We start from the raw sequence: 27,030 nt of genomic DNA, 5'->3' as shown, positions 1-27,030 counted from the left end.
GGAGGGGAGGAGAGGGGAGGAGAGGGGAGGGGAGGGGAGGAGAGGGGAGGGGAGGGGAGGGGAGGGGAGGGGAGGGGAGGGGAGGGGAGGGGAGGACCCGCCGCCACCGCCCCTCAGGGCATGGCCGCCCCCGCCGAGGCGCCGCCCCGCCCCGCCCCGCCCCTCAGAGCCCGCCGTGCCGTGCCGTGCCGTGCCGTGCCGTGCCGTGCTGCAGCGCAGCCGAGCCCATGGCCCGCGAGGAGGTGGCGGCGGCGGCGGCCCGCGAGGAGGCGGTGGGGGCGGCCGAGGGCGGCGGCGGCGGCGGCCTGCTGCTGGAGATCGTGGGCTCGCCGCTCAACCTGAGCCTGCTGGGGCTCTGCCTCTTCCTGCTCTACCAGATCCTGCGGGGCGAGCGGCCGGCGGCGGCGGCGGGCGACGCCGACCCGCCGCCGCCGCCCAAGATGCGGCGCCGCGACTTCACGCTGGCGGAGCTGCGGCCCTACGACGGCGTGCGCGACCCGCGCATCCTCATGGCCGTCAACGGCAAGGTCTTCGACGTCACCCGCGCCCGGAAGTTCTACGGGCCCGGTGAGGGCGGCGGGGAGCGGGGCCGGGGCCGGGGCCGCCCGGCTCGGCGCCCCCGCGGCAGGGCGGGGCCGCGGGCGGGTCCCGCCGCCGGGCAGCGCGGGGCGGCAGCGCGGCCGAGGCGGACGGGCGCTGCGGTGCCCGTGGCGCCACTAACCCCCCCCCCCCCCCCCCCGGGCGGGCCTCGGACCCGGCCTTCCAGGCGCTGCCTTCGCCGGCGGGCGGCGCCAGCGGCTGCCCGCGGCACCCAGCTTGGTAGTTGCCGAGCGGGCCGTCACGGTGTTGGGCTGGTGGCTTTTCTTCTGGGTGGGGGAGCAGGAGTGCTTTTGGTGACTCTGGGAAACGGCCGACCCGGGGAGGCGGCGGGCTCCCTGCAGCTCCCTTGAGAGGAGCTTCCCGTGTCCGGGTGCAACGTGCGACCTCTCCGTTTTCGTCTTGTCATGCGAGCAAGTTACTGATTAATGCAGTTTAGCAAGAGTCTGCCGTGATAAGATATCGCTGATCTGTTGTGGTTTCCATGTTTTGGTCATCTGAGTTCACCTTGCGTTTTCAGAGTTTTACGTGCTGCTTCCAAATGGGTAATTTGTCGTGTCTCCTCCACGTTTTCAACCGACTTGTGCTTGAGATCCTGCTTGGATGGTTCGGGTCTCTGAGCCAGGAGCGCCTCTTAGAAAGCTCCCATTTCACCTCGGAAGGATTTGTGAATGTGTTGTTCCTTTTCCTGCAGGTGTAGCTCCTGGTCCGTATGCTTGTCCTTACCTCGCCTACCTTCCTCGCGCCGTTGCGTGGTTCGCTGTCTTGACGGTTCACCAAACTCAGTATCTCTCCCCACGATTTTATTTCTTGCCCTCTTCCTCCGATTTCCTTCTTTATTACCAAGTAGAATAAAACCTGAAAACATTTCAGAAGTTTGAGGCACTTCCTGACGCTCAGGTTAGGGTAGAAACATGTCATCTGTTTTGGTCTGGGGCCTCTCGTCCTGCAAGGTGATACGCATCTGGCACTTCTGTAATAATGATACCTGTGTTTTTATTTTAAAGAGGGCCCGTATGGGATTTTTGCTGGAAGAGATGCATCCCGAGGCCTTGCCACTTTCTGCCTGGATAAGGAGGCCCTGAGGGATGAATACGATGACCTCTCTGATCTCAACGCTACGCAGCAAGAGACCTTGAGGGACTGGGAATCACAATTCACTTGTAAGCAATTTTAAACCTATTTACAATGAAGTGGCTAGCTCGTGTGTAATAGGGGCAGCAAAAAGGCTGTCATCAATCTGGAAACATTTCTTTCGACTGACTTAGTAATTCAGTATTGCTTACTATCCTAAGTATGAGTAGGATTGTTGCAGTTTAAAAAGTTAAGAGAAATGGCATGTTTGCCCTCTGTGTTCTCCCTCCCTCCCCTCTTTACAGAACAGTAGGAGAGAGAAACACTCTGTTACGGGAGATATATAAGACCTCCAAAAAGTTGGCAGGAATTGGAAGCTGAGAGCATGCCTCTGATACAGTTAAGACTCCATCTATAAAGACGATTCAAATGTACTGTTCTGAAAAACGATTATGTCCTGTTCAGCTTCTCAGAAATAAGAGTAACATTTTATTTCCTACTTCTTGTTTTTGTTTGAGTCTTGAAGACAGTTTAAACTAGTCCTTTTCCCTTTTGAGGTCTTGTTCTACAATGTTTTTATTCCAAATAAATTATTCTGCATGGCCTGGCAGGTGGCTGGGCCGGCTTCATGAACCACTCTATCCTGTTGGCTTTATCCCCCTAGAAGGTGTTCGAGAATGGACAAATGACACCTCTGTGCTTGCAAGCAGCCTGACCACTACCATACCAGTGACAGCTGGGCTGGGAGAGGGAGAAAGGCTACTTGCATGCTTGACGTGATTGATCTAAAATTAACAGAAAGAAGACGCTTTCACAGTTGCCTTGTTTTTCTGTGCTTAGTATTAAAAGCTTTAAAAAAGGCAATTCCCACTGTTTTGTGAGGTGTGTCTCAACGTGTATGTGTACATACATATTTTGTACTTGCTGCTCGAAAAAGAGAACTTTTAAACCACAGTTCTGTGGAAATTGTTGTGTTGAGCTTGTACCCCAGGGTATGCCCATGGGTATGATTTTTTTTTTTTTTCTATCATTGTACCTTATTGATGAAAAATAACTCCTCCACATCTCACGTGGCCTTCTAGGCCATTGAAGGCCTAAATCCATTGAAGGGACTTCCTCTCCTCAGATGAGAGAGAAAATAAAAATATCAATTATTTGTCTTGGTAAAATATTTGTTACATATGCGATAGTGGAAATCAGGTGCTTTTTGTTTTTTAAATCTAGTGTCCGGTATTAAAGATTAAGTATCACTGGTTGGAGTGGAGCTTTCCCCCACGTAATGGCATTAGAGCGTCTCAGTCCTGACCTGACCTGCCCCTACTATTTTGGCTCTCCTCCTGCCTTGAACAAGGCTGTTAATCATGCCACGTTGAATGGTGGTTTTACGATGCTAACAAGTATGTCCCAGAGACCAGACCTATGCTACCAAGTATCTGACCTAAACTAGCATTCAAATATACCTTTCCAAGAGTCAGGTGCCAGGGCTTCTAGTGAATGCACTCCACTCACTGTGTTTCTAGCATATTTGACGATTAGTTGCTTTAAATTCTTGCTAATTATAGTAACAATGCCGGTAGGAAGTTCCTGTAGTAAGATGCATATTTTTATTTTGCTGAAGTTGACAGATGGGCAACTTAGCATAGCTCTCAGTTCTTACATGTATATATATAATCTTGATATTTTTACATGTTCAAAAAGAGATGCATAAAAAAAGGCAGAAGGCTTACCAGTTGCATAATTGGATAACAGGTCCATCTTTATCTTTGTGAGAGAGAGGATCTTTTTTTCTTTCTCATTGAATATTTACAACATACATTGTGAAAAATATAAATTCTGGAAAGTACTGTGTGAACGTGTGCACAGGTGCGTATGTGTGTGCATGTGTAATATATAACATAAGTATTCTAGAAATGACATATTCAGAAGACTAGCCTTGGCATTGACAAGAGAAATAATCTAATCCATGATTTTATTTCTTTAGCGGGATGTGTCACTCATTTTAGACGTGTCTTTATATTCATTCATCTTCTGGCTTAGGCAATAGACTGAGAATTATATCGCCTTCACTTTGCATGTTTCTTACACCTGTTACAAAGTTAATAGTAGTTCAGGTAGTTGGTTTGCTTTTTTTTTTTCCTTCTCTCTCCCATTTGCAACAAGAAGCTCAGAGGTGTTTTATTACAATGCAAGCATTTTGTTGATCCAGGAAACAGACATGGAAGACACAAAAACTATGTGTTCACAGGAGAATAATGACTTGGGATTCTCTTTTTTTTGTTTGTTTCAATTTTCAGTTAAATATCACCATGTTGGTAAGCTGCTGAAGGAAGGGGAGGAACCTACTATATACTCTGATGAAGAAGAAAAAAATGCTCAAGGTGGAAAGAAAGACTAGAGAATGTAGTGAGGAACAATCCATTTTTGTATCTTAGAGGATCATTTGTAACATTCCACTTCTGTTTTACAAGTTGCAATCGCAAGAATGCTTACAAAAGGTCCAGGGTTACAGCAAATTGCATTTCTTCTCAAAGGTCTCCTTTTCAAATTCAGTGGTAAACTAGTCAAGATAAATGTCTGTCTTCCTTTAAACCTGCATAATCTGAAGTATGCACAAAAATTGCTTGTGCAAAAGTAAACTGCAATTTTTGCAATAAAGGACTATTACTGTTTTTCTTCTGCCACTATTTAGTGCAGAGTAGGTTGAAATCCAAATCTTTGCATTAACAACCTAGCACTGTTGCCACAAGCACAAGAGCAACTTCACATACGTAACCCAAATTCCACTAAATTTGGTTTAGTGTTAGCTTTTGCAGGATCTGGGCATTGGGTTCTCATTCTAATTTCCTTAGAAAAGGGACTATGTTTTATTTGTCCATGAAGCATCATACTCATTTGTGGTGCAGTATAATTCAATGTAACGTCAGATAATTTGGCTTTTTAAGGAATTAAGAAGAGGCTTGCAGACAAAACACTAACTGCTTTTTAAAAAGCTAGTAATTTTTGAGAGGTTAAATCACTTAGAGACTTACAAAATTTGTAAGGACTGATGAATACTTGATATATTGAGTCATGCAGCTGGATTAACGTTCTTTGTTTACTTTTAAAGCACATCTAAAGTGTTACAAAGGTTTAGCTATTGAATGCCCAGTTGGGCATCCCCCCAAAAAAGGGACACCATGAAGTATGACTCAGCAGGACTGCTATTCATTCACTTTTCCTCTTGGCAAAACTCTTCTGCGAATTTCAACAAAATGAAATTAAAGAGTGAAAATCAGCTGCTATTGATTCTTAGGCCTAAGGTATGTTCTATAAAAAGACTTGCTGGTATGGCATGATTAACAAGTGCTCTTGTACATGCAGCTTTAACTAGAAGAATGACGTTTATGGGCAATGTAACTTACATAAGTTTTATGTATAAAATAAAATAACATGGCACAAGCCGTTTCTGTGTCAAGGCTTTTGTTACTTTGGAATGTTGCTGTTAGAAAGAAACAGCAAACTCTCGTGCATAACTAGCAGCATTATGCCTGGGAGATGGGTACCTCATCTTTGAATTACTTCTTACTTATTTTCTCTCTTAGCTCACATCCATGCTTAATAACTAGGTTTGTTCCGACTGTGTAACCAAGTCTCATACCAAAGGGGGCTGGTAGCTGGTTTTGACCAAGGGAAAACATAAATGTGGTCCTTCATCACCCAAAATACTTCTACAAAACTTTAGCAGGAATTTCAAGGAGAGAACTAATGATTTGCTGATCTCTCATAAGTCTGTTTCTTGTCCAGGTGATTCGCTGTGGGTACCTGTTTGGTATAGTTCCCCTTATCTGGTTTCTCTGGTTCAGCTCTGCTGCTGAGTCACTTCAATTTGGCAGCAAGACCAAAATGATGAACTGAGTCCTTTAGTGGGGAAGAGTGTGTGAACTAAACAAAATTGTTAAAAAAAAGTAGACTGTATTCCATAACAGCAGCTTTCATAAACAATTTAACACAACACGTTAAAGTGCCTGAGACCATCTGTGGTAAGAACTGATGACTTTCCCTCAGTCCTAACAGTTTGATGGCATTTTGTCTTTTGGTCATACTGGGCCTTCAAATGAAGAGCGCGGTTGTCTGGGCCAGATAGCTTGCATGAAGTGTTAAGTGTTTGAACTACCTAATGAAGGTCTAGAGACAAATGTAAATCTAGTCATGACCTTTGTGTTGCCATTTTATTTTTAGAGACGTTTATACTCTTTGGAAACTACTTCTAATGGTTTTACCTCAAATCAGAAATGTGCTTTTATTTGTTTAAAGCAGAAAATAAAATTAATGTTGCATACTGGTAGTGTTTGTTTTTATTTGTTTATCAACTAAATGTGATGCTTAATCCTCTCCCAGTGTTTCAAGTTTTAGATAAATAGTGTTTCTCCCAGCTATGCTACTCACATTATCCGAAGTGTAGACTGAGTATATGTTCAAGCTGAATGTCTGCAAATGTGGTTCTGTAGTAAAATAACTTTAAACTGAACACTATTTTAAAGATAGAACTTGCTTAGTTTCTATAAAATACATTTTGCTGTTGCAAGGATAGAGTTAGGCATAAGTAACTGTTAACACTGCAGAGCAAAAATTGGAGCTTTGGAAGGCTGTGATGTAGCAGAACAAGGCTAGGCTGTTGCCTACCTTTCACGGGACCCAACAGTCTGGTTCTTAAATGAGTCCGTAAAATAGCACTCAGTTCCTCAGGATATGTTAAGTATTAATGTGTATGTTACCAAATGAAGATTGTTACCCATCACAAAGACTAAAACAAGTTAAATGGTAGACTACACAGAAAAGTGTGTAAAGTAACACAAGACAAAGCTCAGTGTTAAGCCTGCCTTCCTCCAGGGGAAGAATGCTGCTTTGGATAAGACCACTACTTTTCTGAGAAAACAGAATTTCTTGTGAAAGGGGAAGGCGTGAGTCATTTCATGAAGTGGCTGGCACACTTTTGTTTTCTAAAACGTTGGAGAAAAAGGACATATCCTAGCCTGATTTTTGCTCTTTGATCGTTGCAACGTGATTCCCCCTTAACAGTGACCAGTTGCAATGACTAAGCCCAAAGAACCATGCCAGGTAGTTTAATAGATTGTACATTAACTAGGTAGAACATGATAAAAAATTAAGGGTAGAGACTGTCAGCAATTTCCCTCATCTGAAGGGCCAAACACCAGTGACTGTGCATGTTACGTAGGCATACTTGAGGAGCTCTAGGACAAATGAAAACAATCTCATTTCCAACCAGTTGTGAGTTACTGTGAACTGCTTTGTAAAACTCAGAAATTTCCTTTATCGGGACCCTACCTGCTGTTAATTATCTTTACCAGCTGTTACTTTGATCTGTTTCAGTTAAATACAAAATAATGTACTACTAAATGATTATGATAAAGAGTTATGTAAGTGGTTTTACAAAAGGTGAGGGAAAAGGTGAAGTATTCCTATGCACTGTCTGGAATCGCTGGATTAAGAAGAAAGAGCTTTATGTTATAATTGCAGTATTCTTGTATTTCAAGCAGGCGAACCAATATAATAATGGGCATTGTGTATTTCTGCTTGAAAAGCAACTTACGGGATTTTAACTCAGGATTCTGACTTTAGCATTCTGAGCAAGGTACAACACACCACCAAAGTATTTGAGCTAACAAAGCTTAGTTCAGGCAGCTCTCTTGAGAGGACTTATGTTCTTACTACCTGTTAAGCATTTTTATTAGTTCTGTATATAAAGATAGAAAAACAACAAACTCTTGAAACATCACCTGAGTACAACAGCATAAGCAAGGTGAAAATAAGGAAAGGTGAAATTATGCAAGGAGCATTATGCATTTCTGCTGCTGAGCTATTTGCTGCTTTGATGCATCTTTTCACATAATTTTATTCTTTGCATTTCATGATTGAGATGTGGTGTTAATTCCTGAGCACTACGGAAGTTTAATCGATGAAGCTATGTATTTAAAGAGTTTTACAGAAAACTGTTAGATGCATCTTCAAAAATATGCATTCAATATAAATAACAAAATTATACCAAACTGCAGCAAACGGAAGGACGGGGCTCAAATTAAGTGTGCAGGTAAGGAAAGTGAGAAATTAATATTAAAATACCTGAGAGTAGGTTCTAAATAACGTCACCCATAAGCAGAAAGGAAACATGGCAGTTATATTTCAGTGTGAAGACTACACTGGTATCTCACATTTTAAAGCGTGCATATTTTACTCACCAACACGATGTTTTACGCTGGATGAGGACTTGGAGAGAGAGGATTTGCTTTATTAATTTCAATCAATATAGGTGAACGCAAGAAGCAATTACAGAATCGGTGTATTTATTTGTTATGGAATATTTTGACAACATGTTGATAAAAACACTGGAAATTTACACTGGAGGAAATCCTTAGTTCCTGTTCCCCTAGATGAAAAAGAACCACTTCCTCACCTGCAAGTGAAAGACTCTCTCATGGAAAATGCGTATTTATGTACACAGAACTGTCTAGAGATCAGAGGGGGAAGTTTTGTCATCTTATTTTTTTTGGATCTGTAAATATTGCATAGAGAAAAACGCCCTTGGTATGTCATATCAGTGCAACTGAAACATTTTACACGGTCAACAAATACAATAGTTGATCTTCATTACAACTGTATAAAATACTAAAAAGCAGACTAAAGATGGGCATAGATGTTCTCCAAAATAGTCAGAAAATATTCTTGTCAAGAAAATAAGATCTTTTTAGATAAAAGTAATAGATTAACAGTACTTTGTCTAAGTAGCAACTATTTGTCGTTCATGATCCTAAAAAGGCACTCAACATCCGAACACGTGAAGAGAGAAGACAGATAAAGCCTGGCTTAGAAGCCTGTAGGAATCACCAATATCGAACACAGCGGGGGGGGGGGGGGGGGGGGGAAGACCAATCTACCATGAACAATTACAAACTTTTTTTTTATTACTATTTATTAGAGCAGAAGTTACAAACATGGGCAAGATGCTGTATAATGAAGGCAATATCATCACGTTAATTTAGTATATTGACATGTAATAAATAAAGCATACTAAAATGAAAGCTGAAATAATCAGTGTATTCAACTCAGAACTGGTCCATCTATATCTTCCTAAGGGTCTTTGTCCAAAAGCAATTGTGGCTGTCCTCTAAACATAGCCAGCTGAATAAATATGGATTTAAACTCAAGCTCCTAGACTGCATTTTCACATTTTTACCTCCATGCAGCAGAAATTTAACAACAATTTGACATTTCCTCTGGAAATTATTTGTAAGCTAACTCATACTAAATAGCTGTCTCATTGCATGTGCCTTCAAGATGGCACATTTTTGAGATCTTGTGAACAAATTTTCAACCTGCAAATATGCGTGGGCTGTCAACATGCTGACAAGCATTCCCCTTTCACTGTCCAACATTCAGAGCTTTGCTTAGACTGTCCTCATTCAGATTCCCAGAAGCACTAAGTCCAGCACAAGTTTAGTGAAGTCAACCCTCCAAAGACCTGCAGGTTTTTGGAAGCAACTCTAGAACTGTAAATAGAACACAAATATTCTTCCAGTGTGGGCTTTACAGGAGATTTTTTTGCTTGTTTTTAGTATCTGGAAATCCATTATTCCCCAACAAGTGAGTATAAACGTCCCCCACGTTTTACAGTTCCACTATTCTAACAATCTGATTGAGGAGGCACTTTGTATGCTTGCTCAAGGATTTACGTATCTGTGTTTTTTTCCAATGACTCATTACTACTGAAAACTGTAACTCTGATATTTACATTGTTCCCTGGATTTAATCTGGGCACAACTCCAAGGTATCAAACTGTTACTTTTCAAATTCTTAGCAACTGGTCCACGAAAGTTTGGCTGGCCCTGGGGAACTTTTTGGTCCTTTGTTGTCCAGAAGGCAGATGAAGATTCTGATATTGTGGCTCACTGCACCAGTCAAGTTATTCTACTCCTCCATACAGAAGGAATTATCTAAGCAAAAAAAGCCCCAATATTTCAGATAACTTTTAACGACTAAAGGACTTACTTCCTCCCACTTCTATGAGTAAGCTTAAGGGCTATTACAGAGTAGCTGTTCAGCATCCTCTTCGGGGTTCTGCTCCACAGAAAGTATCTGAGCAGGGGTTGGTCTGAATTATCTCAAGAGGAAATAGAGGGCATCCTCTGACATCAGCGTCCATCTCTCTTCTCAACATTAATTTCCTCTCATCTCCTGTAAATAAGTATATGTAAAAGTTATCTGAAATGAGTTTGTTAGGAGGAAAAAAAAAAGGGGGGGGCAGGGGGGAACGTAAGCAAGGTAGCTGCCACTGAATTGAAAGCATAGTAAATTGAGACATGGCTGTAAGGAACAATATCCAGAAACATAGCAATCCTGTATGGAGATCAGATGACTGCCTATACAAAAATTCACGCGTTTCAGACAGTACTTCCCACCCAGAAGTACCACATATTGAGTTGCCAACTACTAATCTTTTCCAAAGTTGCTTAATTCCCAATACATTAACTCAGCATATTACTTTGACATATTATTTTAACTCAGGCACGTATTTTGCCCTTTTAAAACACGCCACGTTGTCAGCAAGCATGTTACTAACAGAATAACCGTAATGCCTATGAGAGGGGCTTTGCTATCCAACAGAGCAGAAAAATACGTTTCAACTGTAGCTGCTCAGAGCATTTCTCCCTAAACTGTCGCAACCTTTGACTGTAGAGCAGTCACACTCTTTTTACACCGTGTTTACATGTTTTGAAACTTTTTAGAACGCTTACCACATATCACTGTAAGAGCAACTGTGGCAACTACTCTCACCTGCCAGAAACCTAGGCCTGTCAAACGCAGTAGCCTTGGCTTTGATATCCCTCCTTCTCACCTGCCCTCTGGAGGGTCCCCTGAAGTGGTGAGGCATCACTAGGGGTAACATCTTCTGGTGCTGCTGTCACCGGGTGAAGTGTTTTGAATTTCATTTTGCTGTGCAACATTTTGTTACATTTTCTTTGAATCTTTCTGAGTGACTCCAGCTGCATGCAACTGTCTGTCTCTGAAAAGCCATATTCATCAGATAAAAGATTAGAAGAAAGCTTTTTTCTCTTTTTCTTCTTTTTGCGAGCATTTCTCTCCTCTTCCCTCGATTGTCTCTCACTTTTCTGTCCTTCATGTCTTAATTTACTACTAGATCGCTTGCATGATTTTTTAAGCTTGTGTTCACACTGCCTTGCCAATCCCTCACGGGCAGAATTAGAACAGAAGCTACATTTGCTGCATTCCTTCTCTTGACCTTCCAGGGCTACATTTTTAACATAAACCAGTAATTTTCTCTCCCCCTCTCCTGGGAGCAAGCACCCTTTATTACAATTGCTGTGAATTTCTTCACACTTTCTCTCTGTTCTCTTCATTGAGCCACTACGTGCCTCACCAAAGTACTCTGGGTCACTGATCTCTTCCAACAAATCCTTTAATTTGTAAGCAGATCTACACATTTTGTAGGGTACAGTAACTTCATCTCTACTGTCTTCTAGTTTGACTTCCTTACCATGACTAAGAGTAGTGCCATCCAAAAAATGATTCAGTCCAGCATGTGGTAAGTTATCAACAGTGAGTGAGTCATTCCTCTGTACTTGAAATTTTTTTGCAAGCCTACTCGCACAGGTCTTGTTTTTCAACACTGTGTCTGTGGATTCCAATTCCCCAACCGTGATCACCAGTCTATAATTATCATCTCTACTACAATTTCTCTTGTTGAGGTTTTGCACAAGACTCACTTCTCTGAAGTGCTGACCACGTTTGTTACTCAAGCTGATCTGAAAACCACTATCATCATCAGACACCACTCTCTTCCACCAGGACTTGCTCGCAGTGCTTTTTGGCTCTAAGCAAACACGTGCATAGCTTGGTGTCTGATAGTAGTTTAATAAATAATGGATAAATTCATCAGTCTCATAAACCTTTTGCTTTTTGCAGCCGTCTTCATCAGACAGTGTCTGCGTGTGAACTACATTCAATGTTGGGTAGTCCCTTCTATCGAGAGATTCGATGACCTTGCAGTCTTGCGTAACTGTAATCAGTAAAGATCCACAGCCAAAGGAGTTGTACGCATCTCTGCCCGTCAATCTGTCAGAACTCAGGGCTCTAGTGGGGTCATTTAAAATTGTCCTGACTATATGACAGGTGGACGCACACACGTTAGTCACATCCCCTTCCTCACTACATAAGGCGCTACCTTTTTGGGTTAAGTGACACGTAAACTCTTCCTTATGTTTCAACTCTTTGTGCGTATGGCAATGGGAGTTTATCTCTTCCTGATGTATGTCTTTTAATGCTGTTTCAGGAAAAGAATCGTCCTTCCTTAGGCCCAACGAAGGATCCACTTTTTGACTTGCCAACTGCGCAAAATCCTTTAAATAAAAATCAGGAAAATTATTATGTACATTTATTGAGAACAGAGAACTCTAAAGAGTTAAACTGCAAACTCATAAATATGCAGCTCTACAGTAGAAAAATTATACCGGTATAATTGAGGGACAAATTTGGCTTAGTTCAGAGCTCGATCATACAATCTCACTATTCCCAAGTCAGAACTAAAGACATCCTTCTCAACTAAGATAGCTGTCCTTCCCATCAATTCATCTATCTCACCGCAACTGCATAAAAAAGCGTTTACTCTTTATTTGATTATAGCATAACGTGTTGCACACAACAGTAAAATCACTGCACTTTTATAGATAGAAGATTTTATTAAGAATAATAAAAATTGTTTTATTATACATCGTTTTTAGTGGCTCCAAATACAACCAATCTAAAGCTTTCCAAATGATGAAACCACGGAAATACAAGTTTAATAAACACATCGCTTTCACAATTAAGAAGTCCAATGTCAGATGTTATGAGGCCCTACAATTCATGCAGAACGGCAAGGGTAGCCTCTGACTTCAACTCTTTGTGAATTACAGTCTTTCAAAAATTGTAAACATCAAGGATTGGGGAAAAACACCTGCTTGTTAAAAGCTGCTAGCAAGTTTTTCCCTGGCAAATAGTGAAAACAAAGCCATGTTAGCACCCTGAGCTTTCATTTAAAACAAAATTTTTTAGCCCAAAGGACTGAAATAAGCCTCCAGCCATGAATCTATGTGCAAAACACTCAAATTTTTATCACTCTTTTGCTGACTTTCTCAAAGCATTAGCTGAAAGAAACTGAGATAAAACTGACAGCGTACCGTTAGCCACCAAAGAGACTACTAGAAACCAAACCAGCGTAATTCGCGTCAAATTAATTCTGTTACTTGCAGACCTGAGACCAAACCAGCAGAGATACTGTCCTTCTGCATCCCCTCCCCAAAACTCTCCATCTGCAACACTGAATCAAGACTAATAGAGTTGATACAGTCCTTCCAGCCTTATTCCTACTCCATAACGACAAGCCCTTCGACATGCATCAAAGACTGAATTTTCTGGGCGATATCCCAGTACCTGTCCTCTCAGGGCAAATCGTCTCAAGACTTAGACTTCAGACCTTCTTAGTGTTCAATCAGCCCCAAGGCATGCTTTTTATTAGCATCAAGCCACCAAAACCTCATGAATTATTCAAGCTTTAATAAATATCCTTCAAACTTGAAAATATGTTTTAAAGCATTCTTACTTTCACTCGGTTTAACAGCACTGTAAGCAGTCTGACAGACTCCACTCTTCTCTGAGCTAGCAAGGATTTCCTTTCTTCCCGTTCGGGCATATTCTCTGGCCACTGCTCTTCTTCAGCTGGTACCTTCTGCTGCTTTGGGGGATGTTTTTCATTTCGATCTATCTGTCTCTCTTCTCTCCTCTGGAGCTTAGCTTTCTCTTTTCTCTCTTGAACCTTTTTTTCATCACCACGTCTTTTTCTAGGTAATTATCAATACGGGACAATTTAGATGATGCTTGTTTTACATTTTGAGTCTTGGGGGATCAGACGTAGGTCTTTGAAGTGCTAATAGTAAGCAACGAGTCACCAAGAATCCATATGCTGCTAACAAGAAATCTTGGGTTTTAGAATAACATGTTAGGAAAAAAAGAAAAAAGACAAAAAAGAAAAAAAAGAAAAAGGCACACAAGTGACACACACCCAACTGATGCATACATGTAGAAAGTTCTTTACTTTCTCTCTTCAAACTCTTCCTATTCTAGGGTTTTTATTACAAGCAATCTCAAGAGAGATTTGCTTGATTTGCTTGAGCAGGGAGGTTGGACTAGAGGATCTCCAGAGGTCCCTTCCAACCTAAACGATTCTGTGATTCACGTTATTATCTTTTCTCTAAGGACACCACAACTAGACCCTGATCATTTGGACCTAATTCTTAAGTTAAGAAATTTCCTCTATAGATTAGCATGAGAGTGCCATTTGAGAGACATTCAGGGTTATTTCCACCATCCTAAAAATTCCAGTTGAAGCTGTTGGAAGCCTTGTCCTGTAGGAAGCAGATCCACTACATGCCATGTCACAGAAAACTCCAGAACATTCAAGGCACACAAAGTGTTTACACACAGGTTTAAAAACACGTATTTTTGAAATATTTGAATATGAAGATATAAAAGAACAACAGAAAAATAGTAAAGCTTTCAGAGATCTAGCATTCAAGTTGCTATATGCAGCACTGTAAAATTTTTTTTTTTTTTTTAAAAAGAGTTGTAGGTGTGTAACTCAGTTAATGGCCGGTGACAGTTTAAACATACTGTCTATAGTAGTATATTGAGGTTTTAATTCTACTACCCCTACAAAAAATTTAAAAACACTGACCTGTGTTACAACACTAATGAAAAACACCACATAGAAAGGGATAGTGGAAAAGGTGGAAAAGCATTCATTTCTACCTTTGGACCTTCCAGTCAAGTGGGAGGTACATAAAAACGTGTATCACGTAAATTTTACTTCAGGGCATAATGACATTAATTTTTCACGTTACAGCACAGGGCAATATAAAAATCCCACTTCCAGAATCTTAAGCAATCAAGCCTCACAGCAGTTTGAGCACAACAGCTCTCAGATTTCACTGCAGGCCCATAGAAAAATCCAGGCTGGAAGCGATCTCGGGATGTCTCCAGCCCAACCTCTTTCTCATAACTCTTCACCTGATGCCTTAATACTGAATTATCATGCCGCTTCTTTTCTTCCTACAAGAACACATGAATTAGGAACTGTATACAGTAATGCTTCAGGTCCTCTGACTTATGTCTCCTTAAAGCCTGGATTTTTACAGTAGACACTCCTGGATTTTACTGGCAATGAAATAGCGTAATAAATCTCAAGAAAATGAGACACTAAAAATACACTCTCACCTTTCACCCACCTCTCTTTCTTTTCCCCTTTTTTGTTTGTGCTCTTGTTCTTTCAGATTTAGTCTTTCCAGACTTCTCTCTTATGGCTCCTTCGCTAAAATGTCTGCTTCTATCAAAAGTCACCTGTCACAGAAGAAACAGAATCAAACTTACCAGTCCAGTTTGGCATGTACTTATACAAGCACAGACAACCCACACAAATGAGAGAGCCCTCAGATGACTAACACATACTGCTACACCCACAGGAATTTCCTGGTGCTGACTGGCGCCCCGGCACATTAAAACATGTCTTCTGAAGCTCACGCCAAGAGTTGCCAATCAAGCTCAAACACTCCACTCACAAATGTCACCTTCTGCTGTGACATCGGGGCTCGCAAGCTGACGCCATGCCTTTGGCTACAACCTGTTTCTGGCATGCTCTTCTGGGGACTCAAAGTTCAGTATTTTCAGAAGAGAGTTCCTGGACGGTGAATTTATGCAGTTCTTCTGCCAAAACTAGAGTTGACTTACTTTCAGAGCAACATCTCTTGGATCAAATATTTGCTTGCCTAATAAAACTGATTGATAAATGCAGCACACATCAACATAATCCATTTCAAATGCCCAGATGTAAGCACATTAAAAAAAAAAAAAAAAAAGCATTCAAGTAAATTGCATCTTGGTGCATCTACCCTGGAAAAATAAATAATGTGAAGCGTTATTTCCAGCATAGAGATATATTTCAGGGTCACAGTTTAGAAATTATCCACTGGACAAAATACTGGAACAGGGCACATCCTGATAAGTACTCGCTGAGATTAACGATTACACCACTGAAATGAATCTTGCAAATTACAAGGCTTTTTTTTTTTTTTAAATAATGTCATACCAAGCATAGCGCTTAAGTATGTTGAGGGATGAATCCATTTAAGCAAACAGGGTGCTGAGAAGACAAAAGATACCCCTTATTAGCTGAGATCCAATCACCTAAAATGAGGTGATTAAAATGAGGTGTTACTGATACTTCATGTGGAACAATGAGAAACCAAGTAGCTTTCAAAGAGTCTCTCCGGCTCCGGAGCCTCTCTCTCAATTTCAGTGCCCATCAAACCAAAAATATTTACAGCTTTAACTTATCCACGCCAATTTTTCAGGAAATCAAAAAGTGAAATGCCATCTTCAGATTAGATCGAAAACTTCAAAGTTTGCAGTGAGGGATTAAAAAAAAAATACACAACCAAATATTAGTACACACAAACTGAAGTCTTTACATAAATAAATAGACCAAATTGGTGTTTCATAACCTGTAAGGCTGGGAAATGTGTGGTCCCTCACCATGACTGTGGCGCACAGACAGGCCACAGCTTTGTTTACTAAGCAGAGCACCGAAGGGCGGACAGTTTCTGAAGCAGCGCACCCACATCCTATCCTAAAGGACACTCTCCAACCATAAATTCCCAAAGCAAATATCCATTGCTTAGCTATCCTACCCTAGCTAGTGGATTGCCTGGTTTCGATAAACAAAATCTTTCATCACTCGGTGAAGCAGGTTTTGAACACGCAGGGCATTCACAGCATTCTCCAAGACTGATCGATTCAGAGACTTTTTGGCTAGAACTTACTCAGCTGTTACTAGCCAAAGACTGATACAGTTGTCATCGTGATACACTTGGAAAAAAGAAAGTCAGCAGCATCCAAAGATAACAGTTCTGATGCTTCCTACCTTTGTGTTACAAGTCCATTTTTGCATCATCCCCTTTAAATATCAGCTTTGTTCCCCTAAGTGAGTACATAGCTTTCACAAAAGCTGCATACTCTTGGCACTGTACAAAGGCCTTAAAAGTCTGTAGACCTCCACAAGTGAAATTATTTACACTTCCTCCCATTCTTTCTTCTCTGTAAGGCTTGAGCATAGGAATATCTATGTTCTTAATCTTTCCAAAGTTTTCAAATACCACCTTAAAGCATCTTCCCTTGGCTTTTCATTATTGGATCCCTTTAACGCAAACCATTTGCCCGGCAGCCCTTCAAAATGAAGGCAATCAGGAACACCACCACTTTGTTCAGTACTGTCTTTATCCATCACTTCTCTTTCACTCAAGAAAGATGCCCACTTTTGCTCAGGTTAAGGGTCAGCATGTGCTTCAGTAGCCATCACTTTCAGGCCATCTGTAAAACTATTTAGTTTTATCAGCTTTCCAGGCAGTTTTTCCTTTAGTGTGGGGATCAAACTGTTAGTTTCTGCCTCTCCCTCAAAGCGAATGAAATCCGGACAAACCATGTTCTTCAGCATGCCCGTCGCTCCCCTCCGAGAGATTCTGGACAACCTGGAAACACCACACTGACAGTCAGTTTGGCTACTGGCTCAAGGTACAGATGGTGAGAACCACAAAGCTCTGCAGTTTCAGAGTTACCACACAACACAGTGATTGCCATGGTCTCCAAAGCCCTTTAGGAAAACAATTAAAACTGTTTTAAGCTAAACGCTATGGAGTAGTAAGTGCAAAGGTTCACACCTGAAAACTGTTTAAAGTGTACTCAATTGCCTCATATCATAATGTCATTTGACATTAAAATTCAGCTGCCAAAAAATATATATATATACACCAAATGTAAACCTCTACTGCCTAAAGCTCTACTGTTCTTATACTGAAACTATGCTGTAAACTAAGCCTCTCTATTCAGTCTCTAGAAGAGCCATACAACATTTACAGAGGCAAAAGGTAACAAAACAAAAGAACTGCTTGGCTTGTGTTATCGCTTTATGTAATTTGTCACAGCCTAACATCTGTACGCTTCAGAAAGAATGTTTATCATCAGAATTGGTATAAAAAACCTTTTTCTCTTTCAGGAAGGATTTTTTTTCAGTAATGTTTTCAAAAAAAGCTTGAAACCAATCTGTGGGCTCTTCTTCACCTTTCCCAGCTCTTTATCATTCAGTCTGGAGACTCTATTCCTAAAATTGTCTAGGGCCTTCCACCTGCTACACAATTGAAAGCTGGCCATCACTTAAGCTCCCAAAATCATGTTATTTAAACAAACTTTGAGCATTTGCTCGTATTAGTTTTTTAGTTCTCATATAAGCAAAGCAAATACTTAAATACTTTCTTGTTAAGATAGCCAGAAAAAGTACTTAAGAATCACTTCTATCCACTGTTCTTTGAGCTAAAGAGCCATCTAAAGCTATCTGTTACCATCACATCAAGATTTGAGGTGCAGCAGGTTAAAACCTCTGGGACACTACTGTTGAAATCCATGGAAAAAGACATGAAGGTCAGACCTGAAGAAGGGCTGGTGTGCCCAAAAGCTTGGTCTTTGCATCCGCATCTTCTATTAAACCAACAGGTATTACCCTGTCCTCACAAATCTTCCTTCACTTACATCCTTGCACCACCATAGCTACAACTGCATTTCTATTGCTGCAATAAATCATCTAAAAGCAAGCCTAAATTTCTCTTCACAGAACTGTCTGTACGTAAACAATAGTAGTTTGGCAGTGCAGCACCATTACCACTGCTCTTCCCCACTCTCCTCCACAGCCAGGAGCCTCTCCAGTATCAGAAATGTATTTCTCACCAGACGACTGTGTACAGAGCAACGGCATTACGCACCGGCTGACCCCCTGAGGCTTGCTGCTCCCCACCACGGCCATTTGGAATCAGCCTGGACCTATTTTATATTTTAACTGTGCCAACTGATAGACCACAAGGAGCCTGACGTTCTGCCCCATTACCAAACGATTATTTCCTTAAAGCCCTTCTGCCACGTTTATAACATTAGGCATACACCTGCCCTTGCACTACTGCTTACTAACTGTGATAACTGAAGGGTCAACCGTCCTTTGTTACCTGCATGTTTTTCTTCTGTGATCACATGTTCTGATAACCCTGCTATTTACTTCAAAGCAAGGTGTTATTTAAACGTAGAAGAAGAAACCAAGTGTAACATTAAAACAGTAAGTACGGGAAACATACGGGGTAGGCAAGCAAAAAAAACGCTCTTACATTCAAGATACTGACCTGGGACGCTACAGATCTGTGATCAGTTCCCAGCTCTGTTGAGGAAAGCCTATGAAGCCCAATCACTTTTTATGCTTCAGGGTCCTAAAACATCGTGTTATTTTAGAATAGATTCAGTATATATATTTTAGAATAGATTCACGTTGATTAGGATCAGAATAGACAACCAGCTCCTTCATGCTGCCCGTACTACATTCCACCTTGATTTTACCCCGGTTACATGGTACTGAACGTTTTCATTTGGCTAAAGCATCTCCTCCTAGAAGGCACCTGGTCTTGATTGGAAAACACCAGGATATGAAAGTCTGCCGTTTCCCATGGGCAGTTCGTTCCATTCCTTACATTCACCTCTAAAGAAAGTATGTTCCCTAGTTCCAGCTGGGAACGGAAGCCACTTCGTCACTGACTCTTCCTAAGCCTTCCTCTGTTAGGCTCACACCCTACTAACATCTGCGTTTTGTTATATGCTGTAATTCAGCACATAACCTCTCAACCGTCTTTTTATATAGAATACACAGCTTGAGCTCTTTAAGAGCTCTCTCATGGTCTCTCATTGTAAGGCGCCTTCTCCAGCCCTTGAGCAATTTTTGTTGCAACGCTCTTAACATTATCCAACTTTAAAACACATGAACCCTAAAACCACACACAGTATTAACTTGATCAATGCCATACACAGAGGAGAATTAACTCCTTTCAGTCTACTTTCTATTCCACTCCCATTTGAACAAACCCCCCAAAACACTGCAGCGGAAACTGAGGCTGTTGCTAGCGTACTACAGTAACCTTTTCATAGCCTCAGAGAAAAACACAAAGACAAACCTGTAATTTATTTGAATAGGAAATTGATTTTTCTAAGTATTTATACGGCCCTTTCCGTATCTAATCAATTACCTTACGACACCCTAACCTGTCACCTAAAATACTTTAAAACAAAATCGGACGCTAAGGAATCATTAACATCCTGACAATATTTAACATGCAGCACAATATTTAACACGAAGCCCACGCAGCTTATACGAGTAAAACACAATTAGCAGGAATAGCGCCATCCCAGAGGTGCCACTCCTATTTTCTCGCAGACCTGCTAACCTGAGCGGTACCCCTGCCCAGCGCCCCTCCGGCCGCCCGATCCCGGCCCCGGGCCGCCGCAGCCTTCCCGGGACCAGGCCGTCGGCTGGGTCAGAGAGCGGCCTCGCAGGCAGGAAAAAATATATATGCGTATGCATACAGATAGATATAGGAGACAGATATATATATATATATATATATATATATATATATCTGTCTCCAATTTTGCCAGGTTTGCTTTTGGGGCAGCTGGGTCGCGGCCGATGACACAGCTCAGCCCCACAAACCTTTCCGCCCGTCCGGCAGACGGGGAGCAGAGGCCGAGGAAACACCTTGTTCCGCCGGGGGGGGGGGGGGGGCGGCAGAGCCCCCCTGGCAGCAGCCCCCGGGCACGTCTGGCTCTGCAGCGGCGCCGGCAGCTACGGCACGGGGAGAGGCGTTAACCCGCGGCCGTCACTCGGCGCCGCGTTTGAAAGGAGAGAGGGTTAAGCAGGGCCCGGGTCCGCCGCCGCTCGCACAAAGGCCGCAGCACGGCCGGGGGGGGGGGGGGGGGGGTCCGGTCCCAGCGGCCGCGCAGCCGAACGCCGCGGCCCAGCAGGAGCCGCCCGCGGCGCCAGCGCAGGCCCCGAGCGCAGGCAGCGGCCGCCCGGCCCCGCCGCCGCCGCCGTCAGGGCGAAGGCGCCCGAGGCCGGGCAGCGGCGGCCGCCGGGAAGCGGCTGCGCCCCGCGGCGGGCTCGCCTGCTCCGCTGGGCCGCGGCCGCACCGAGCGCGGCGGCGGGAGCCCCGGGGCCGCCGCCGCGCTCGGCCCGCGCCGGGGCCCAACGGCCGCTGCGCTCCGCTCCGCTCGGCCCGCGCCGGCCGTGCGGGGACCCCTCCCGCCGCAGGCCCCTGCCCCCGTCGCCGGCCGCGGCCCCTGCGGGCAGGCGGTGGGGCCGGCTCCCCTTACCCCTCCGGCCGCCGCCGCCGCCGGCCGCACACACTTCCGGCCCCTTGCCGCCGCCGCCCCCCGGGGCGGAGCGCGGCGCACGCCGGGCCGCGGCGGGGGGGAGCTGCCTGGCGGCGCGGCCCCGCTCCCGCCGGCGGGGGGCGCTGGGCGCGCCGGGGCCATTTTGTGGCCGGCTGAGGCGGCGGGAGCGGCGCGGGCCGCGGGCTCAGAGCTCGTTTGCGGGGGAAACCCGACTCGAGGAAAACCGGGGCCGCGGGGTCCCCCGTGTGTCCGCCTGCCCCGCCGGGTCTTCATATACCGGTTACGGTGTATATTTATTATTAAAAAAACCACCCACGCGCCCAGTAGAGTGTTTTCCTGGGTAGTTGCCAGTCCCTCTCACCGAGCCCCTGCGGGGGCCTAGTTCCAGGGTTTTGGGACGCTGCCTGTACCAACAGCCGCCTGCCCTCACTTGCCCTGTGAGGAGCACAAGGCTTCAGCCTGAGCAACGCACACGCAAGGTTTAATATCTGCTGTTTCCCAGTTTATTTTAGTACAAGTTTGTGCACGTTACTCCAGTGGGAACTGGAGTTACTCCAGTAACGTCTCCAACTTTACTCCAACGTCTGCTTGGGCTAGGCGGCAGCCGCCTCCCCGCGAAGCAGCGCCCCGAGGGCCGCCAGGTTCCCCCTCGGAGGCGTTGTCCCCCTCTCCCAGCGCCTTCCTGTTCTTAATGCCCCCAAGGAAATTCAGTTCTGTGCAGTCATCAAATATGCCCCCAGTTTTCAATTTTTTTTTTTGTCTCTTGCAGTTTTTCAAACACAGTTCTGAAATACATGGTGCATTTTATTTTCTTCTCCCGGTTCTTAAAAACAGATATTATTTCTTTCCTTGTGGTGGCACCGCTGTAGCTGTGATGACCTTAACACATTTACAGAACTAGGGTTGCAGGCAGAGGTGTGCACCAAGCACTTCTTTTCTCAGATGGTCTAATTGCTACGTATCAAATTACAACCTGAGAACAATCGTTAAGGGTGGATTTAGCGTGGGAGTCTGTCTTCAAACTTTGTTTGCCCAAAAGCATGTCTGCACATTCTCACTATACAAGCTGGTGTAATAAAGAACGCTGCCTTTACCTACAAACCTTTATTTGGTCTTGTTCTCATCTTTGCGCTTGCGGGTCCCCTTGCGTTCTGAAGATTTTCTGGGCGTCTCTATTACGTACTGACATTGGCTTGCATTTTTCTTGCTCCCTTGAAAGAGAAAGCTATGTTTTGATAGTACAAAAGGTTGAATTTCAAAGATGGTGTCTCTAAGCTGTGTCAATTTTTCTTTTCTGCATATATTCCTCCAAAACTAAACAGGCAAACTGGAATTCGGTAATAGTTTGCAGCTGCAGGGTTATATTCATTTATTCAGTACCTGCTGCTATTCCAAAGATGCGATAAGCTGAGAAACTTTTATGTTTTAACACATAAAGAAATGCCTAACAGTACCCTGGCGAAGGTATTTCTTACAAGATCCGACTGTGGGGTACAGAAGTAAAAGACAAAAAGATACACACTTACTAATTTAGTAGAAATTGCTGTTAATATTTTGTTTTTCCTAGTGGAGGGAGGGGGGTTCATCCAAAACTTACAATTAAGTTTTCTAATTTCTTTGGCAATTATTTTGTAATAATGAGATGCTAAAAACACAAATAGAATTATTTTTTGTTTTATACGTTGTGCTGTTGAACTCTTTACCACAAATGTTTATAATTTCTTGTTGCCAGTCCAGTGGTTTTGAGCCTTTTGGTATGATTTTCTTAGGCTTGTGACTGATAAAATAATACTGTCTTCTCTCTTAAGCACAATATATTCCAAACAAAATTGTCACATCTTAGTGCGTCTGCTACCAGAGCAAGATAGACCTGCCCAAATCCATATAATGCCTCCTGATTGTGTAAAAATAAAATTTCTTTCCTATAATTATGCAAATTGTATGCAAGTTTGTTTTATATTCTGTACTGCAGAGGGCAGACTACTGGAAACTGTGGACTTTTGCAATTGCAGAATATCCTGCCTCTATTCGAGCATGTTGCTGGAGCAGTACGGTGAGTTACTCTGTGAGTGAACAGTATCAGAGGTGCCTATCTCTTCTGGCAAAGGAAATCATGAAAACTGCTGTTAGGGAAACCACTCTGGCAGCGTTCTCATGTTGAGAATAAGGGCCATGTAGTGTTACCACATCCAAAACTGATAAAAGGAAATACTTCTGCACAGTGAATAATATGACTACGGAAGTCATTGCCACAGAAAATAGGGGAGACCAAGCACCTTGCTTCAGAAGAGGATTGGATGTTTATAGCGGCAGGAAGAAAATCTGGGGTTGTTTTGCAAATACAATTTTGAGACAGTATTAACTATCGTGTTTTATTCACGAAACACAATGAGAAGTTATAAAGAGATCTTGAGTGGCCATAATTATCCCTCATCTCCCTCTTGCAGAATAGTTGCACCTTTCTCTGCAGCTTGCACTTTCAGGCTCTGTCCCATCTGTTACCCACCTAGCCCGTACGGACCCTAGATCTCTTCTACTCTTACAACAGCTACTTAAAACTGGACCCCTAGGAATGGTGAAATCCTGCCTACAGAAGTCATACGGTTTAATTTAGTGTGTCTTTTAAGATCAGTTTAGGTGTTTACCTAGTGCAAAGGACTATGTAGAAACAGCTTTTTGATTTATTCTCTGTTTATACTTACTTAGCTGAAGTGGATCTGAAGCACCGTGTGGATCTTTAATCCACAAGAGCGTTCACACAGAGATTGCAATAACACAACCTACTAGGTTTCAAACATTTAATTTAAAACCTGGCCACCGGTGCATGTAGACAAGCTTTCTGTGGGAGCTTCAGGGATAGGCTGGGGAAGAAGATGACTGGGGAAAGCTTTGGCCATGTTAAGTACGTCGGGTAAAGATGTTGGCTGTGGTTCTGCTTGTGGCTTGGTAATGTCCTTCCAGGAGTTATGGTTGAAATGTTACGTATTACTCAAGCAAATAAAGAGCTAAGATAATTTTCCATTTTGGGACTATATATCTCCCTACCTTTTGATTGTATTGAGTCTATAGGAAAAGTCTAAGCTCCATCTTGTATTTAATTTTGAAATAGAACAGTGAGACCTGTTCCAAGGGAGAGTAAAAACCATTTGCACAGTTTTGGTTCACAAATAAACATGATAAAATCTTGTTTATTCCAGATGGCTGTCATTGCAAGTTTGACTCGTTACACTAATTTGTGGACTGTTGAAACTTTTCTCCCTGGATATTGATTTTACCAGTTACCCAAGTCCGAAGCACTCACCTGCACAAGGACTGTCTAGCCAGAATCAACTAAATGATGCGTTGAATACTGCCACCCCCTGGTCGGCTGCACAGAAAACTTGGTGAGCTCAAAATTTATTTAAGGGAACACATAAAAAGTACGTGGCGGAGCGGGGAATGATTTTTTACGCTTTTAAATTACCTGCCAGGACTTTCTAGTCAGCGTTTATTCTACAGCAAGCTTGCCCCAGAGATACTTTGTATATAGGTGAGAGAGTTTGTTTAGAAGCTATGTAAAAATATATATAATTAGTGCAGCAAAAGACTTTTGGCTGTAAGGAGAATTAGTTTGCCAGATCATAATCTCTCCAACCTAAGAAAATGTAATAACTGTAGAGAAAGTCCATAATGCACAACCCTACTTGATATGATTCTGTTTTATAACAGTGCCATTTCTGAGCTACACGTAGAATGTGTATCAATGCTCTTAATTCTAGCATGAGATTTTTAATGTAGACGTAGAGATTGTAGAAGATCCTTGGTCACTTCCTTTTTTGAAAGTCTGCTTTACAAATGGCAAAGCCAGCTGCCACTGTAAATTGTTGTTAGTATGGAAAAGCAGGCTTGTGATTAAGTCACAGGAGTGGGAGTTGGAGCGTGAGGTTCTGTTTCTGGCTCAGTCACGGACATCCTGGGTTACCGTAGGCAAATCTGACAATTTGCGCCATCAGTCATATGGACAAGCTGGACTGATGGCTGGAGGGGGCTTTCTCTCCCAGCCCGCCCTGATGACGGAGCGGACCCAGAGCATGTTGTACTCCAGCAGTGGCCAGTGACTGCCCGGAAGGCGGTGCCAACTGAACGCTTCAGAGCGGCGCTAAATTTAGAGCTGTTCTAACTAGTACTTGAGGATGGCACAGGCAGGACAGTGGCTTTCTGCCAGCCTTGTTCATTCTCCCTCCCTGATCTCAGAAGTTTCCTGAGAGATTTTGAACGTACGTTTGTTAGGTTCTGAAGCGCCCAAGGAAAACAGGGCAAAAGCAGAATGCAATTTAACTTAGAAAATGACAGGAAGCTCCACCACCACCTTGACTAAAAAATCAGAGCGTGACAGATTTCAGTGTCAGGCCCGATCCTGATCTTAGCCACACCTACGTTATCCTGAAGTAACTCACTGGTAACGACCAAACTATTTGTAGAGTTAAAAATATATATATATATCTGCCCTGCAAAGGCATATGTTGGGGCAAATTTCAAAGACTGAATGAATGATTAAAATATGCTTATATAGTAATTCAGAATTATATAAATCTAGGAATGATAAAAGTTAATTAATAGCTACTTTAATGATAATTAATGTTCATTGTTCTTAACTATGACTATACAAGACAAGGTGTAAAGAAATACATAGTAATATTCTGGTACAGAACAGCTATTTTCAGAATAGTTCTTATAAAGGACTTGATTGCTTAAAGGGTATGTTAAATGAAATTCTGACTCTAACTATAATAAGAATATGTTTGTATTTGAATAATGAAAGACAAAAGAAGAAAATCGGTTCCCTTTGAGGATTCACTGTTGCACTGGTTTTCACGACGACTGCAACACTGCACTGCCTTGTGAGAAACAGAAAACTAGATAGTATGTAATTTGGCTGGCAGAAATGGCAAAAAGAAGGTGCAATTTAAAATATTAACTTTTAGTAATCTCAGATCTTGCTGGTGACACCTCTTCATGGTTGATTTTTTAAATGGCTGGTTTTGTTTTGGCCTTATTTTCTCCTTTACGCAGGAGAAAAAAGTGTAACAGACAAACTCACCGCAACCACCATCTTCTCTGTGGATTAGATTGTGCTGTGAGAGGCTGATATCCGTCATCTGCTGATTCATTTTATCAGCCAGAACAAGCACGTAAAAGCTCGGCCAAAAATGAGTAATGGAAATGGGAAGACGAGTTGGAAGAAACCTGTACTCAGGAGGAACCTTAAGCTGAAGTTTGTCTTGTGCAAACTAGCAAGAAAGGCAAACCCCTAGAGGACATCACCCTGTTATAGTTAGAAGCCTTCTGTTTACAAGCGATACTAATGTATAGCAAGTTTACACCCATTTATTCTTGCTTTGAATTTGTCCTTTAAATAGTAGAGCCTTTCCCCCTCCCTGGTGATTAACCGCTTTCCTCCCACCACGCTGTTGTAACACAACACAGTTGAGCTGAAATACAACCGTTGAGTTCCTGGCAATTAGAGGAATGTCTCATTAGCTCTATTATGGATTTGGGAAGTCTCTGGATCATGAGCAGAGCGTTCTTACCAGAGGTGGGCAAAGGGGCATCCTCTCACACTGTTTGAATGCATGGAACAGAGGCTACTAAATGTAGGCTAATTAATGGTTTTTTTTTTTTTGGGGGGGGGTGTTTAATGACAAGAAGCAGAGTAGATGTCCTCTTTCTTTTGGAGGAAATCACTGCAGTTGCCTTGCTGCCCGCCGTTGCCGCCTCACTCACTGCCTGAACCTCCTCTCCACCTTCTTCCCGGCCCTCCCGGCGCCGCTGCCCCCTGGCGGCGCGTCCGCTGCGCCCGCGTGTTTCGGGGGGGCGGCGGCGGCCTCCCGCGCCCCCGCCTCGGGGCCGGCCGCGGCGCGGCGGGGAGGCGCCTGGCGCCACGGCGCCCCCTGGCGGCGCAGGGCGGCGGCGCCGCCTCCCCCGCGCTGGCCGCGCCCCTCCCCGCCGCGCCGGGGCCGGGGC

General features: G+C 43.3%; 2 protein-coding genes across 25 annotated transcripts; one reads left to right on the top strand and one right to left on the bottom strand.

The window, feature by feature from the left end:
• Positions 1–227: 227 nt before the first annotated feature.
• PGRMC1 (progesterone receptor membrane component 1) lies at positions 228–5,989 on the top strand. Its single transcript, XM_068957655.1, has 3 exons — positions 228–567; positions 1,605–1,760; positions 3,966–5,989. The coding sequence occupies exons 1-3, from the start codon at positions 228–230 to the stop codon at positions 4,064–4,066; spliced, it is 597 nt and encodes a 198-aa protein (XP_068813756.1). The 3' UTR covers positions 4,067–5,989.
• A 2,618-nt stretch (positions 5,990–8,607) lies between these two features.
• LOC104142186 (A-kinase anchor protein 17B) lies at positions 8,608–21,082 on the bottom strand. 24 transcript variants are annotated; one of them, XM_068957626.1, is made up of 7 exons: positions 21,007–21,068; positions 18,993–19,076; positions 17,252–17,300; positions 15,006–15,117; positions 13,325–13,684; positions 10,562–12,083; positions 8,608–9,900 (listed from the first exon to the last, which is right to left on the bottom strand). In XM_068957626.1, exons 5-7 carry the CDS (start codon positions 13,412–13,414, stop codon positions 9,764–9,766), a joined length of 1,749 nt encoding a protein of 582 aa, XP_068813727.1. In that variant the 5' UTR covers positions 13,415–13,684; positions 15,006–15,117; positions 17,252–17,300; positions 18,993–19,076; positions 21,007–21,068; the 3' UTR covers positions 8,608–9,763. The 24 variants fall into 24 exon arrangements, with proteins under 24 accessions (XP_068813727.1, XP_068813725.1, XP_068813729.1 ...); XM_068957624.1 differs by lacking the exon at positions 21,007–21,068 and adding an exon at positions 20,348–20,452; XM_068957628.1 differs by lacking the exon at positions 21,007–21,068 and adding an exon at positions 20,348–20,452 and having other exon boundaries at positions 13,325–13,562.
• Positions 21,083–27,030: the final 5,948 nt, after the last annotated feature.

The sequence above is a fragment of the Struthio camelus genome, chromosome 11 (genome assembly GCF_040807025.1).
Source record: "Struthio camelus isolate bStrCam1 chromosome 11, bStrCam1.hap1, whole genome shotgun sequence".
Classification (NCBI taxonomy): domain Eukaryota; kingdom Metazoa; phylum Chordata; class Aves; order Struthioniformes; family Struthionidae; genus Struthio; species Struthio camelus.
The sequence above is the reverse complement of the archived record's forward strand: the minus strand, read 5'-3'. Positions and strand labels throughout refer to the sequence as shown.